The 16,967-nt window shown below is 41.4% G+C and overlaps 1 protein-coding gene across 4 annotated transcripts; it reads right to left on the minus strand.

The window, feature by feature from the left end:
* Positions 1–498: 498 nt before the first annotated feature.
* LOC308334986 (PRELI domain-containing protein 1, mitochondrial-like) lies at positions 499–16,637 on the minus strand. Of its 4 annotated transcripts, none has more exons than XR_013965947.1 (8): positions 16,573–16,637; positions 15,311–15,485; positions 13,736–13,961; positions 12,073–12,186; positions 11,436–11,514; positions 4,625–4,751; positions 3,828–4,001; positions 499–2,260 (listed from the first exon to the last, which is right to left on the minus strand). XR_013965947.1 is itself a non-coding variant. In XM_080791903.1 (7 exons), exons 2-7 carry the CDS (start codon positions 15,421–15,423, stop codon positions 3,911–3,913), a joined length of 750 nt encoding a protein of 249 aa, XP_080648029.1. In that variant the 5' UTR covers positions 15,424–15,485; positions 16,573–16,637; the 3' UTR covers positions 3,628–3,910. The 4 variants fall into 4 exon arrangements, 2 of the variants coding, with proteins under 2 accessions (XP_080648029.1, XP_080648030.1); XR_013965948.1 differs by having other exon boundaries at positions 3,715–4,001; XM_080791903.1 differs by lacking the exon at positions 499–2,260 and having other exon boundaries at positions 3,628–4,001.
* Positions 16,638–16,967: the final 330 nt, after the last annotated feature.

Below are 16,967 nucleotides of genomic sequence, written 5' to 3' on the forward strand. Positions count from 1 at the left end.
AGTGACTGGTGTTTGTCTCATCTTAAATATGATAGAATATGATTAAGGATTACTGTCATGGTAATATCACACTTCATATCGCACACATCTGTAACTTTCATAAGCTTTCTTTTAAAAAAGTGTTCCAAGGGCCACTACCGCCTGTTGAATACCCCTGGACTATAGTATGTTGTTTTTCATGATTTTAGGAGATTCAAAACAATTAAAATCATGAAAAAAAGGGTGGTGGAAACCATGCGTTGATGGTGGCAACACAAAGCACTTTGTAACTGTGTTTTTAAAGGTTCTATCTATCTTATACAATAATACTGCTGTCAATACTGGTTTCATGCTTGTTTGGGTGAGATCCGGTTGGCATAATAAATAGTACATGACACAGTATCCATTCTGCAAAGTGCAAACTACACAGTATTCATACTAGATCACTAAATATGTTGGAAGATAGCAGCCTGTGAAGATATATCCTGTGGGGGGCTAAAAATGCTTCTCAGTTGTGGGTTTATCAAAAAGCGTTTATTATTAATAGTCAATAATAATGTCACACAAATTCACAAAGTGTTTAAGACATGTCTGGCTCAGTTTGGTGTGTATGCAAGTATGTGTTTGTGTGAATTCTCTAAACAGTGCAGGTATAAATAAATGAGAAAGGGGACGGGGTAATTTGACAGGAAAGAAATAATTCTCATTTTAAGAAGACAAGACAACAGGGTGGGGGAGGGACAAAATTGAGAGAGAGAACATTTAGCACCATCTATCCCGTTATGATGTTCAACAGATAATATAATAAAAATCATTTAAAATCTTATCTAAAAAGCCCCCTACGGAATAATAAAGAAAAGAATTACAAATTTTCAAACCGTTTGGAAAATGTATTTTTTTGTCTTTCCTTTTCTTAATGAGCATACAAAGACAGCCTTTCGTTAGTTCATCTCTACTTGAGCGGTGTGTCTAGCATCTACAGGAAAGGTGGTGTTATATTCAAGATAAAGATATCATTTTTCATATATATACCAGAAGGTAGAGGGGCAAAGAGTCGTGAGAGGCGAGCACCAAACAAAAAAATACAGCAGCCTCTGACATTGGAACACACAAGCCCCCTACATTTCAGTTCATAAAAGAGGAATCAATCACCATTTAAAAAAAAAACGACAACAAAAAAAAAACATTCTCAGCGAGAACATTGATAGGCCTATCCAATAAATAGAAACATTTTAAATAATAGAAGAAAAAAATCCAGGAAATACTCAATCTCATATTGGAACTGAAAAGTTGGAGGTACAATACAGGTGACACCGATATCTTTTTTTTTTCCTTATTTTTTCTTATTTTTTTTAAATATTGATAAGGTCATGGAAGTAATAAAACAAAGACCTGATGATGTGAGGTGTGACAACGTTTTTTTCCCAGAAGAAATATAATTTGAATTATTTCAGAAAAAAACAAAAAAAGATTCAGAAAAACAAAAATAAAGATTAAAAACGACCCCCCCTAACAAAGTCTTTGAAACCCGTATGTTTTGATGCATTCCAAACAATTGTACTTTCTCCCCCCCCCCCCCCCCATTCTTAATGCTTTAGAAAAATGTTCATATCTCTATTATTAGTATTTTTCATTTTCTCTCTTTTTCTAAATACAAGTGACAAGGCCAATGTGGTGTATATCTAGGCTGATCTAGTTTAACAAACAAAAACAATAAATTATTCAAAAAAAGAAAACAAAAAGAGAACAGCACTCCACAAAAAATACAAACAGCATGTACAAAATTCAGTATTCAAGACAAAATAAAAATTAAAACCTGTCTGGTACTGACAAAAACATGCCATTCAAACCATCATATCCGTAGTTTGATCAATGGCAGCACCAACTGCATCCTGGTTTTCAAGTTCACCATTGCCAGGGGCGAGAGCACCATTTTCAGAGTAAACTGGCTTTCTATTTCATCTTCAAAATTCACTCGTTATGGGTGAATTCACTCATGATTCATAGAACTGGCGGTTACATAGGTAACCTAATGTTTTTTTTTTTATTGGCGGCTTGTTTCTTTTATATTTTTGTAAACTGGTTCTCGGTTGGCTGTTCGGCAAGTATTAGCAGTAGTAGTAGTAGTAAAAATCATCTTAAATAAAGAAGGGAAAGTTGAAAAGCAAAGTGAAAGGTGTATTTCTTTCTTGTTGTCGTGGTCCTGGCGTGCAGGAGTTTTGGTTATGGCTGAGGTGGACGCAGCATGGGGGCTGTGTCACCGCGAGCTGGAGGGCAGTGCCTTGGGAACACGACACAGAAGAGGAGACGATTAGCTGGGAACACAGAACCAGGGACGTGCACACATAGACATCATAGGAGGCTTCAGCCCCTGCCCTTTTACCCGTCTGTTAAACAACTGCCCTCTCCAGACCACGAATGCAGCACTTACTACATGGTGGAAGAAATGCAAATGCCACTCCTCTCCATGCCATGCCGGAAGACAGCATTCAGGAGAATAGCTTTTTTCCCCGAAGTCTCCTAAACTTGAATACAGTACTTTACGTTGAACAAATTTGTTTTGAAATCCATGTCGTACACCGCATCTCCACTAGCTAAACAGTGCTGGGTTGCGCCCCGAAAATAGCTGATCTACAAGCTCTCAACACGCCGCAGCGCAAGCTTGTAGATCTGCTATTTTTGTCCCAAAGTGCCCTCTTACGGGATTTCAGCCCCTGCCCCTCTAACACTCTGCACGTCCCTGCACACAACACTAGTCTGTCAAACATTTAGAGTGCGGTGATTCCCCCCTCCCTAAAACATGATCATCAGGTACTATGATTATACTAGGAGGAAGATTGTCTTCAAAAAAGTGTGCAGATAGTGTTAAAATGATGTTTGTATGTGGCCACACCGACCAGTTCATAAGGAGGATAGGAATTGTTGGCTCATTTCATGGCAAGAATATTTGAGATATTTATTTTTAGATATTTTTGGGGCTTTTTTGCCTTTATTGATAGAAGTATAGTAGATGGGGGGGGGGGGGGGAAGACACACAGTAAAGTTCGTTGGGATCTGGACTCGAACCCACGACACACTGTCATGCTGGATTACCAGCCAAGGTGCCTGGACCGCTAAGCCAGGGGTTCTCAACCCGTAGGTCAATTATCATGGGGGGTCCCCAAATTATATTTAAAAAAGAAAAAGGTTTTATTTTTGAACTGAATGGCTGGAAATGAAGAGTTTACATATAGTACATGCATACACCTTCCCTAATGATTATACAGTATCTGGTATTTATTTATGGTGTATTGTCTCTATTATTAAGGTTATTGTAGCAGTCAATTTATATTGGGGGTCGGAAGGGGGTGGGGCGGTGGTCCCGAGACATTGCCAAAGCATTTCCGGGGGTCCCCGGCCAAAAGCGTTGAGAACCCCTGCGCTAAGCCATGGCAAGAATATTTAACCAAAATAGCCCAGACTAATATCTGGTTGCCCAACGCATATTATGTTTGTGCTGCTATTTTTGGTGAAGAGACTTTGTGTACTGCAGATTGCAAAGAGAAGGCACCAAGAACAGTGCAACTCACGTCCGTTTTTACTAAGCTAAGTTAAACTGAAGCGCTAGGTGTTCGGAGGCACCCACTTTGAGAAGCCCTGCTCTACTGGTACATCTCACTGGTACATCTACTGGTACATCTCACTGGTACATCTCACTGGTACATCTCACTGGTACATCTCACTGGTACATCTTACTGGTACATCTCACTGGTACATCTCACTCCGTTTGCGGTTCACAACGCACGACCCTTTCCAAACGCAGCTGTTGGAAGGGAAGCGTTGGCACTGCGGCGGGCGGGCGGGCTCACGGGGTTGTTGAAGGCATCGTATGTGTTCATGAGTTCCTCCATGCGGTACTGCTCCAGCACCACCACGTTGGACAGGCTGGGGTTCAGCTTGCGGGCGCAGTCCTCACAGTGCACCACGTACGTCTTCCTGCTGCTGCTTTCGCTGGTAACAAACAGCAGGTTGAACACCTCCAACTGTCGCGCTCGCGCGCGCGCGCGCGCACACGCACACACACACACACACACACACACACACACACACACACACACACACACACACACACACACACACACACACACACACACACACACACACACACACACACACACACACACACACACACACACACACACACACACACACACACACACACACACACACACACACACACACACAGAGAGAGAGAAAGAAAGTTATAACAGGGATTCTAAACCCTTTTCACTTCAAGAACCCTCCCCGTTAGATAATCATTAAGTCACAGATCCCCCATTTATTTCATTTAATCTCTGGAGTGTAAACATGGAACTAAACGATCAATTTGGACTGCTTTGCAAATCTGGTTTGCAAAACAATGTGTTTGCTGCTCAGACTTCATCAAACCAATCTGGTTCCAATCTGAATAGGCCAAATACTATTTCAATTCTGAACATAGAAAACTGCAGATCTACATGCTCACGGCGTGTCGAATGTTGTGAGCGTGTAGATCGGTTGTTTTCTGTGCATGATACTGTGGCACCAAGTGTAGATCCGGCCTCAAGAGTGGCAATGACAGCAGCCGGTGGAAGATGGATACTTTTTAGACGCCCATCAGACTCACGTCGCACTCGTTGCAGTAGTAGGCCGGCTCGTCTTTGACGCGACTCTGGTAGGAGATCTTCTTCCCCAGGGCCACCAGCTGGTCCCGTAAGATCTGGATGTGTTTGATGGATTGGAGGAGGCAGTGTCTGGAGAGACAGGAGAGCGTGTTACATGGATTCTAGACCTAAGATCTAAGATCTGGATGTGTTTGATGGATTGGAGGAGGCAGTGTCTGGAGAGACAGGAGAGCGTGTTACATGGATTCTAGATCTAAGATCTAAGATCTGGATGTGTTTGATGGATTGGAGGAGGCAGTGTCTGTAGAGACAGGAGAGCGTGTTACATGGATTCTAGATCTAAGATCTGGATGTGTTTGATGGATTGGAGGAGGCAGTGTCTGTAGAGACAGGAGAGCGTGTTACATGGATTCTAGATCTAAGATCTGGATGTGTTTGATGGATTGGAGGAGGCAGTGTCTGTAGAGACAGGAGAGCGTGTTACATGGATTCTAGCCTCGGTCACCGTAGGCATTTTGTTGTTAAAAAACAAACGAATAAAAAAAGCCTGGGCGAGCCGAGCAGAAAAGGTTTCATAGAAGTGGGAGTGAAGTAATATATAAAGAAGAGAAACACAAAAGTACAAAAATAACATTTTCGAATTACATAGAGAGATGTGTGGTGGAAGTGTGGTTTGGTCGGAGATAGAGCACGAATGAACGGCCATGTGCTCATGTACCCCCTGTCTATTAGGTCAGAAAAGTAATATTTAAACAGTAAATAAGACATTTTTGGCGAATGCAATGTAGTCTATATGTTTTGTGGGAGTGTGCAGGTTTTATTTTGCATAGAGAGATGTGTGGTGGAAGTGTGGTTTGGTCGGAGATAGAGCACGAATGAACGGCCATGTGCTCATGTACCCCCTGTCTATTAGGTCAGAAAAGTAATATTTAAACAGTAAATAAGACATTTTTGGCGAATGCAATGTAGTCTATATGTTTTGTGGGAGTGTGCAGGTTTTATTTTGCATAGAGAGATGTGTGGTGGAAGTGTGGTTTGGTCGGAGATAGAGCACGAATGAACGGCCATGTGCTCATGTACCCCCTGTCTATTAGGTCAGAAAAGTAATATTTAAACAGTAAATAAGACATTTTTGGCGAATGCAATGTAGTCTATATGTTTTGTGGGAGTGTGCAGGTTTTATTTTGCATAGAGAGATGTGTGGTGGAAGTGTGGTTTGGTCGGAGATAGAGCACGAATGAACGGCCATGTGCTCATGTACCCCCCTGTCTATTAGGGTAGCAGGATTCCCAGCACCTGGATTTACAATGTTTAAGTTTAAGTTAATGTTTACAGTTATATAACATATAACAAAGTAAATGTTTTGCAATTTCATATCATGTGAAATGAATATCTGATTAACACCCACAATAGAGCATCGTTTTCCCCATAAAAAAACGAAACAGACATAGTAATTTGTAGAATAACATTTAAAAATATACTGTACAAGAGGGATAGGGGTGCCATCTGGTGGCTCAACCAGTTAGTGCAATGTCCACTCTCCTATCATTAAAACTAACATCCTGCAGCAAAAATGGCAAGTAATAATAATAATAAATACACAAATAGAAAACAATCTGAACATGAAATAACAGGAAATGTTAAAAGAATATAGAAATTTTACAGGAAGAAAATATGAATAAGTATAAAAAAAATAGCTAAGAGACAGTAATAACAACAAATATCAATGATAAATATGAATAGTTATATCCGAGATGAATAAACATTGTCATAAAACGCCTGCGGTACCCGAGGCTAACACTGTCAAAGCTTGAAGCAGTTGTTAAAGCTTAAAGCAGTAGTTCACCCAAACAATTACTTATTTTCTGTCAATTGCACACCCCATGAAGCCTTGCAGATTATTTTGGTGTTGTAGCATTCCTGAGCCAATCATTTGATGACCGGGTCACCAGCCAATAGGACACTCTTTGATTCCCTAATTACCGGACAGAGAAGTCATCAGATTATTGATTAATGGAATTCGACAAAAACAAAACAATCTCTGTGAATTCAAGGAAATTGATAGAAATGAATAAATCATGTTATGGGTGGATTACTCCTTCAAGTACAGGTCAGATCCATGTTCTCTTCTGACCAGCAAGATGTTATGAAGTCATTGACACAGTACTGTATGTAAGTACAACTATGAGTTACTTTTATTTTACTTGAGTAGGTACGTTTTTTCCAATACGATACACTAACAAACTAAGACCAATTTATACTTTCATTTACTCTAAAATAGCCGATATACAAGATCACGTGTTGATTTGTGAGCTTGTAGATATGCTACTTTCAAAACAGTCTGACATTCTGCATGACTACTGTTGGTACTTTTTGAGTACCGCATATTTCTTTTCTCAAATAAACATTTGAATACAGGACTTTTACTAGTAACAGATCAGTATTATTGTGCTATTGCTACTGTAGTTTTACTTGAGTGAGAAAGCACTTCTTTACACCACTGAAAATGTGTATATTCTTTCAATGGAATTGTCTGCATTATAAATTATAATAGCTTGTTCCTCTTCTAGAATAAACGGAATGATAGAATATCACCACTGCCAGGTGGAAACCTCAAACAAAAGCATTACTTTACCATAAACTGTATGGTAGATGGTTAATACATTGTGACCATTAGCTCAATGGTATGAAAAAACAGCTCTTGCACGGAAGATCTATCATGCGTAAGCGATAAAGCGGAAGTGGAGCCTCCTCCCCACTTCCGTTTTGTCTTTACAGTTGTGCAAATTTATTCTAATATAAATATAAATCATCTAAGCATATACAGCTTTCTGCTAAGCTTGTTGCTTAGCAGAAAATAAAATACAAAAATAAAATGTAAAGATATTTTAAAATATATTTTCGTGAACGGAAATGGCAGCTTCCGTACTCATGGGGGCTGTAGTTCCAGACCATTACTCAGCTCATGGGGGCTGTAGTTCCAGACCATTACTCAGCTCATGGGGGCTGTAGTTCCAGACTCTATATAGCATTCTGTTACTCAGCTCATGGGGGCTGTAGTTCCAGACTCTATATAGCATTCTGTTACTCAGCTCATGGGGGCTGTAGTTCCAGACTCTATATAGCATTCTGTTACTCAGCTCATGGGGGCTGTAGTTCCAGACTCTATATAGCATTCTGTTACTCAGCTCATGGGGGCTGTAGTTCCAGACTCTATATAGCATTCTGTTACTCAGCTCATGGGGGCTGTAGTTCCAGACTCTATATAGCATTCTGTTACTCAGCTCATGGGGGCTGTAGTCCCAGACTCTATATAGCATTCGGAGATTGTGGAATAGTTGTCTGGCTACGCGAGACTAGGACAGTATGGGCAAAACTCTGGAACTCTTTGACCACGGATCTAAAACTAGAGACTGATGGCAATGCGTCAAATCACGGTAAAGATCTAATAAACAGTGCTCACATGAATAGATTCCGGCATGCTATTGGAATGATTATGTTGTTTTTGTTTCATAGTTCATGCATTGTGTTTCAATGATTGGTTTGTATTTCATTGGTTTTTAGATTAGTGCTATTCTAGAAAAGCCTCCTGTGGACGGGTGTTTTAACACTCAAACAACGCATCTGTTTTGTCCAACTGAATTGTGATGTTAGAACGATCGCATGGATGCAACTGGGACGTATCCTCAGTGATGTATCCCAAGGTCATCGGGTTTCGGGTCTCGCGAACATCATACCCCTCACTCGGGTGACCCAGTTGGGGTGATCAAGTCCCGACTTCTGAGAGTAACGATATTCACATTACTTTCTTTCTTTTTTTTTAAGATTTTTTTGAGGGACGCTATAGTCCCTCCTATATACAGGTTTAATGTTTGTTTCGTAAACTTCACGTCATAATGTGCCATAATTGTTAATGGCGTTTAATGTTTGTGTTGCCTCCGTTTGTTTTACATCAATCACCTAATCAACATGAGTTAGACTTTAATATATTAGCGCCCCTCACTTCACACGGATGTGGGTTTGTTTTTGCCTTTTTCTGCTTTAATTGATTGGATGAAAGACTGAATGTATACCGACAGGAAATGGGGAGAGAGATGGGGTGGAAGACACCGATGGGAGAGTCGAACCCGCGGCACGCCATCAGGTGCCTGGATAGGTTGAGCTAACCATCCCGGGCCAATATTCACATTACTTTCTACGCGGAGAGCAGACTGCATGTTTCTTCAATTTATATTGATAACTGATGAAAATACTACTACTGTTGGTTTATAAAAGCATTACATGGGTTACCGTAATACATTTGCAGATCAAATAAACTGCTGGTGCTTCTGGGTAGTGGCAGTGGGAGAAGTCTGAGGCATGGACTTATCTGAGGAGTCCCCCTGGTCGCCGTGGAGATGTGAGGGGGGGGGGGGGGGGGGCTGGCCTGTGGAGGGGGGGGGGGGGAGGAGAGGAGTATATACCAGTTATACCATTATCTCTACACTATTAGATTTATTATTATTATGAGTGGTGGAAAAAGTACTCACATTTGTTACTTAACCCATTTTGACCTGAGATCAGATTAAATGTGTTTTTTGCGGTGTGACACATTGTGAGCTTGTAGATCTGCTATTTTCAAAATGGTCAAAATTTGCATAGGGCTGAAGTGGTTAATGCATGTTTTGTAATAATAATAGAAATCCACAAAGTAAATAGTAGTTAAGTAGTAGTGGAGTAAAAGTACAATAATTGTCTCTGCGATATAGTGGAGTAGAAGTATTGGAAATTGGAAATACTCAAGTAAAGTACAAATACCTCAAAATTGTACTGCGGGCAGCGTGAGAACAGAGAGAGAGAGAAAGAGAGAGAGAGAGAGAGAGACTGAGTCCACTGGAAAGGAAAGGAAAGGTACTATGTTTACCCAGGGTAACTGGACTAAGCTCAAGAACATGTTTACAGCCAGGCCCTGCTCATAGAACATTTCATGGTAGGGGTTCAATGCCTTGTCCAATGGCACTTCAGCGGTGGTCATTTTAACGTGCCGGTCCGGGGATACGAACTAGCGACCTTTCCGATATCAAGACCGCTCCGCAAACAGTTCGGCCACCACTGCCTGCACTGTGCAGAACAGTAGGGGAAATTACGTTCTCCGCTCTTGAGTCCTCAGACATTCATATTTCCTAAAATGCATATAAGCTCTTCATCAGGTTAATCGCGGGAGGATGCGGGTACCCACGGGACACCGGTCCCAATTATGCAGGGCTCTACTGTGGAGTTTTGATTCGAGGGCCTTCCATGCAATACCTCTTTTCAGCCAGAAGGTGTCCTACCAGACCATGGGATCTAAATCAGGGGTTCCCAAACTTTTTTGGACCAGGTACCCCTTTTGGGGTAGATATTTTTCCAGGTACCCCCTCATCCTCGCAACACGGATAACAAATAAATGTATACGTCTAAATGTAGACGTTTAAATGTAGACGTCTAAATGTATACAAACGTCTAAATGTAGACGTCTAAATGTAGACGTCTAAATGTGTACGTCCATGTTTTTTGAAATTTTGGAAAAAAAAGTTATCCTCATTTCTCATCATTTTGGACCATGGGCTATAGCCCATATCGTACGGCATACTATAGCGCGCAATTTTTCATCATTTTTGAGGATTTGAAAAAAATGACGAAATTACAAAAACGATGGGTTATAGCCCATGTTTTTTGAAATTTTGAAAAAAAAAGTTATCCTCGTTTCTCATCATTTTGGACCATGGGCTATAGCCCATATCGTACGGCATACTATAGCGCGCCGTTTTTCATCATTTTTGATGATTTGACAAAAATGAAAAAATGAAAAAAAAACGATGGGTTATAGCCCATGTTTTTTTAAATTTTGGAAAAAAAAGTTATCCTCATTTCTCATCATTTTGGACCATGGGCTATAGCCCATATCGTACGGCATACTATAGCGCGCAATTTTTCATCATTTTTGAGGATTTGAAAAAAATGACGAAATTACAAAAACGATGGGTTATAGCCCATGTTTTTTGAAATTTTGAAAAAAAAAGTTATCCTCGTTTCTCATCATTTTGGACCATGGGCTATAGCCCATATCGTACGGCATACTATAGCGCGCCGTTTTTCATCATTTTTGATGATTTGACAAAAATGAAAAAATGAAAAAAAAACGATGGGTTATAGCCCATGTTTTTTTTTATTTTGAAAAAAAAAGTTATCCTCGTTTCTCATCATTTTGGACCATGGGCTATAGCCCATATCGTACGGCATACTATAGCGCGCCGTTTTTCATCATTTTTGAGGATTTGAAAAAAAAAAAAAAAAAAAAAAACGATGGGTTATAGCCCATGTTTTTTTGAATTTTGAAAAAAAAAAGTTATCCTCGTTTCTCATCATTTTGGACCATGGGCTATAGCCCATATCGTACGGCATACTATAGCGCACCGTTTTTCATCATTTTTGATGATTTGAAAAAAATGACAAAATGAAAAAAACGATGGGTATTCTAAATGTCTCAATAGAACTAAGAGCAGATAGTTCACCTCCAACTACTGCAGCAGCTGTGTTGGTTATTATTATAGTCTACCATACAGAATGGTTAAAATAACACTTTATTCACTTTAACCCATTTAGACCCGAGGACGATTCTACAAATGCCTTCTAAAATCCTGACAGATTTCTGAAAAACCTATGTTTCTATGTCAGTGGTTTTTCTTTCCTGAAGGTGACACCCTTCTCTCATTCTACTGGCTGATTTCAACCTACTAGTATCACATTATTTGTGTGCGTGTGCGTGTGTGCGCGTGCGTGCGTGTGTCATACTGTGCATTTTGGATAGGGCGTGCTCGAGTCCCTTCATGGATTTACTCTGATTACTTCTGAACCTAGCCAGACCAAACTCCTGGTAGACAGACAAACAGAGAGAGAGGGAGGGGGTTCAAAGACAGACCAATGACAGTGATCTAATAATTCACCAGACAAATGAAGTGTCAATAAATGTGTGTATTTGCAGGGTCCTGACATTGCCTGACAATAGTATGTATGAAAAAACCTTAGGTACCCTCACAAAAACATGCAGTAATCCTGGTCTCTAAACTGCCTCCCCCCTGGCCAGCCGGGGCGCCTGATGGAGGGGAAAGGAACTGGTTGGAATAACGTGTTCCTTCCACGCGCTACGTCCAACCAGGGAAACTCCCCCCTGTCAGGTGTAAAGGAGCAACTTGGACACCCAGGCATGAAGGGAGCATGAGTTAAGTCCATTGCTCTCCCCAGGTTGGCGGAGGGTGTGTAGAGCCCAGGATCACAGTAGATGATTGGCACAGGGGTGAAAAATGGGTTACAAAATTGTGGGATAAAAAATAAATTAAAAAGAAAAAGAAAAAACCTTAACGTCGGACCCTGATGTGTGTGTGTGTGTGTGTGTGTGTGTGTGTGTGTGTGTGTGTGTGTGTGTGTGTACCTGTATAGGTCTAGCCAGTCCATAGACACTCGATGAGATCCAGGCTTCGCTTCTGAGTCTGGTCCAACATGGCCGCTCCGCGTGCATCTCAAATAAACACCTCTCTACGATGGTCTGAATAGAATGATATCATTGTAAATATAATTGAAATTCAACATGCTTCATTAACAACATGAATCATTCTGCCCAACAAAGGATTGCACTGTCAAATGTGTGGATGAGCCAATTAATAACGTTAACTGTGTGATCAATATGTACTATTGATTATTATGTGACGCTTTTCTTTTCCTTTTCCCCTTTTCTCTCATGGTTATTATATCCGACAGGTGCAGAACGCACAAAATAAAAGTACATGTCGTTGTCATGGTTAATCATTTACTAATCATCTAACTATTGTACCCTATAGCCCATGGTCCAAAATGATGAGAAACGAGGATAACTTTTTTTTTTCAAAATTTCAAAAAACATGGGCTATAACCCATCGTTTTTGTCATTTCGTCATTTTTTTCAAATCCTCAAAAATGATGAAAAACGGCGTGCCATAGTATGCCGTACGATATGGGCTATAGCCCACGGTCCAAAATGATGAGAAACGAGGATAACTTTTTTTTTCAAAATTTCAAAAAACATGGGCTATAACCCATCGTTTTTGTCATTTCGTCATTTTTTTCAAATCCTCAAAAATGATGAAAAACGGCGTGCCATAGTATGCCGTACGATATGGGCTATGGCCCATGGTCCAAAATGATGAGAAACGAGGATAACTGCGCTATAGTATGCCGTACGATATGGGCTATAGCCCAGGTGTTCCCAAACTTTTTTGGACCAGGTACCCCTTTTGGGGTAGATATTTTTCCAGGTACCCCCTCATCCTCGCAACACGGATAACAATATATTTACAACCACAAGCAGTGTTTCCTGCAGGAAAAAGCTTTGGCATGGTGCTGGGCACAGGCCGCAATTTTGATTAATTAATTAATTTGATTCATTAATTAATAAGATTAATACATTAAGATTAATTTGTATTATTGCTCTTGTATTGCTATTGGAGACACTGGGGGACACTGGGGAGGCACTCAGGGGCACACTGGGGAGGCACTGGGAAGGCACTCGGGGGGCACACTGGGGAGGCATTGGGGAGGCACTCGGGGGGACACTGGGGAGGCACTCGGGGGGACTGTCTAAATGTATACGTCTAAATGTATACGTCTAAATGTAGACGTCTAAATGTGTACGTCTTCTCTTATGGGGGTCCCTGGCATATCTTTTCAAATGGGCGTCCACAGGCTAAGTAGTGTCAATTTGGGGGTCCTTGACATGAAAAAGTTTGGGAACCACTGCTTTAAACACTTTAGCACTTTATGAACATGAACAAAATAGATGGGTCCCCCCTGGAACTCCCTCAGGTACCCCTGGGGGTCCCCGGACCCCACTTTGGGAACCACTGCCCTATATAAGCTAAAACATAAATATACATTGTATTTCGGTAAATTCTGGTTATTTGAAGAGGTCCTCCAACTCTCTACAGCTGTCTACACCCCCCCCCCCCCCCACACACACACCCCCCGTACCGCAGGCAGGTGCCTACCTCGTATTGGCTATGTCTTACTCATAGAGTTCCTGGCTGTGTGTGTGTGTGTGTGTGTGTGTGTGTGTGTGTTACCATCAGGGTGTTATGGTTGATATTAAACGTCTTGGTGATGAGTGTTCGTGTTTGCGGGTCGACGATGGAATCTTCCAGAATGTAGACGTTCCGGGCCAGCTGGGCGGGGAACACGCGCTCTGCCCAACGAGGGAGACGATTGGTCTTCGTCAGCAGTCGCCGCGACAATAGCCGGTTGCTAGGGGTGACCTCGCGATACAGCACGTCCTCAGTGAGAACGTGGGTGCTGTGTGGACACACACACAGCACACACACACACACACACACACACACACACACACACACACACACAAAACATCCTTGCACACTAAGTGTTGTGGCTGATAATAATTTACCGATAAACTACTCATGCCGGCAGGCTAAGCCTGGGAGCTAAAAACAAACTGTAATGACGCGCGACAAAACAACCATATCCAAACAAGCTCAAAGATACAATAAATAAATATATATATATGCAATAAATATGTGCAAAGAATCTAATAAATAACAATCAAACAGTGAGCAAACAACGTGAATGAATCAAACTATACCAAAGTGTATTGTATTAACAAAGTGTATCCAGCCTTAGGAGTGAGCTGGTTCAGACACCCATATTTGTTGACTACCAAGGGCCACCCACAGAGACGCTCCCACCAATAACGGAACGTCAATGCGGTGCCCACACCCATCACCAACCAAGTGACAACCACTATAGCTAAGCACTCTTTGGCTCCTACACTAAGTGCGATGCGTATTATATATATATTCGTAGAAATGTTTTCACAGAACGAAATGAAATGGAGTTGAGCAGCAGCAGTGAGGACTGAGGATGTTCCCCATTCCGATCATTATTTTTGAAAAAGTTTATGGTACATAATGGGTCCCTACGTCACTATAGAAGTTGATTAGAATGCAAGAAATGCAATGTCAATGTTTTTCTATCTCTCTCTCTCTCTCTCTCTCTGTTTCTCTCGCTCTGTATTCTTACACTGCTTCGTGTGTGTGTGTGAGTTCCTGCCCATTTTCACACCAACTCAGGCTTTTCATGTATTTGTGCTCTTCAACGAGATGATCAACTTCTCACTCAGCAGAGACCATGGTGGTCTGGAAGGACACAGCGCTGCTCAAAGGGTGAATGACCATGTCTAGCTACGTATGTGAAAGACAGCTGCGAAAACGGTTAAATTCGAGCCCCTCCGATATTCGTCCCCGAAAAACGCATTCTATGTCCAAACCCCTTAAAGCCTTATAGTTATAGAAAGTCCAGGGAGAGGGACCAAAACATGGTTTGGTGTTTGAATAAACGTGATGCTGCTGAGCAAGAGCAGTGTGTGTGTGTGTGTGTGTGTGTGTGTGTGTGTGTGTGTGTGTGTGTGTGTGTGGTTATTATGAATTAATCACAAGCTCTTGTTAATTATTTTCAGTGGTTCAATATTTATAAATAAAAAATGTGTTGTGATGCGCAGCATGCAATGGTTTCTGTTGTGTGTAAGCAATAAATTGTAAGCAATAAAGAGAACTTTGTCAGACAAAAAAAAAGAACAGGTAAGCGTGCTGCCTGCTGCGTGCATATTATGCACTTGTGTGCCTGCATACCTGAAGGGATTAGGGTAGCGTTGCCAGTAGGCAGACAGGACATGCTGCCAGGGACTCCTGATGTCCGTCTCACTGTGGATATACCTGGCCATGTTCACGGACACACGTCGCATACACCCCGATAACTACGGGATGCTGAGGTTCCTCAAGGCACCTTCATCCAGGACCTGCTGTACTGAGGAGAGGCAGAAACAGACAGACTTTGTAACAGGGCTCTCCTCCTTTCCAGCTATTTGTTAACCCATTCTGAACGGGAACCCATTTTGGTGTTGGCATCATGTTATGCTGTAGCTATTGAAAAATAGCAGATCTACAAGCTCATAGCGCGCCACCGAGTGGCGCGCTACGAGCTTGTAGGTCTGCTATTTTTGAAAAATCGAAGAGCGACTGACATTTGTTAGAATCTGATCTCAGGTCAGAATGGGTTAATCAGACCCAGTGTGTGTCCAGTGGAAACCTCGTATGAATCTGATCTCAGGTCAGAATGGGTTAAACAGAAAATACATTTTCAGAAGCAGTGATGATCTCGTCGACTGAAACGACGACGAAAAATGTCCATTGATCGACTATCTTTTTTTCACTGATGAAATTAAATACAAACGAAAACTAAATGAAAACTAATTGCTATGCTTTTGGGAGGGAGTAGTAGTGGAGAAGAGATCCTGTAGCTTAATAGACAAGTAAAAACAAAAAGCAAAAAAATAAATCAACTATATATTATGTGCTCATTGGAGGTGCAAAAGTATAACAAAGTATGGTTCGTGCTTCAAAGATAAAAGGGACTATAGTACAAGAAAGAGGGGCAATCCGAGTACTAAAAAAAGTTGTGTGTGTGTGTGTGTGTGTGTGTGTGTGTGTATTTCCTTTTTGGTTTTTTTTATCCATCAACACCAAAGTGTATTTATATTACGTCTGTTACTCTGTTAGTCTGTTCACACATCAAGTGCAGTTTTGCTTCACAGACTAGGTTTATATAAATAAATAAAAGCATGACGAGAGACAGGAGAGATCAGCTGGACCATTATGTTTACATCCTATAGCTACTGTTAGCATCCATTAGCTAACGCCATAGTAACAGGGGTTAAAGTTAGCCGCTAAGCTTACGGTTACGCCATACACACAGGTTAATTAGCCGCTAAAGGCTAAACTATCTATAGTACCGCCTATATATGACAACCCGGGTTAGTTTAGCTGATGAGCACAACGACCATATCTCACTCACAGTGAGACAGTACGTTACACAATACACATCATCATCATACCTGGGTTGGGTTTCCCCAACAACGATCAGCCCAGCATCCATGATGACCGTTTACTCTGTAGTGCGTGTGCGTGTACTAACACCTTCATGCCACCAGGGGTCGTCTTCGACCCATTTAACAAGAGTTTACTGGCAGTCACTCACTCGTAGTCGTGAATGAATAATCATGGCAACTAGTATTATAATTAAAATATTAAGTAGCCTAATAGGCATGCAAATGTGTGCGTTCGGACTCGAAGGACTGAGCTGGCTGCTCCTCCACATCCTCACATAGAGTCATAGACTATAGTGGGGGCTCCTCACTGGCAGCAGGTGAGTCAGTATAGGTTTAATATTATAGGCTATAACGTAGGCCTGTGTGGCATGCAATATAGCGAAAATCGCCGAACTATAGCT

Source organism: Protomyctophum bolini (genome assembly GCF_963924005.1).
Source record: "Protomyctophum bolini genome assembly, chromosome: 20".
Lineage (NCBI taxonomy): Eukaryota > Metazoa > Chordata > Actinopteri > Myctophiformes > Myctophidae > Protomyctophum > Protomyctophum bolini.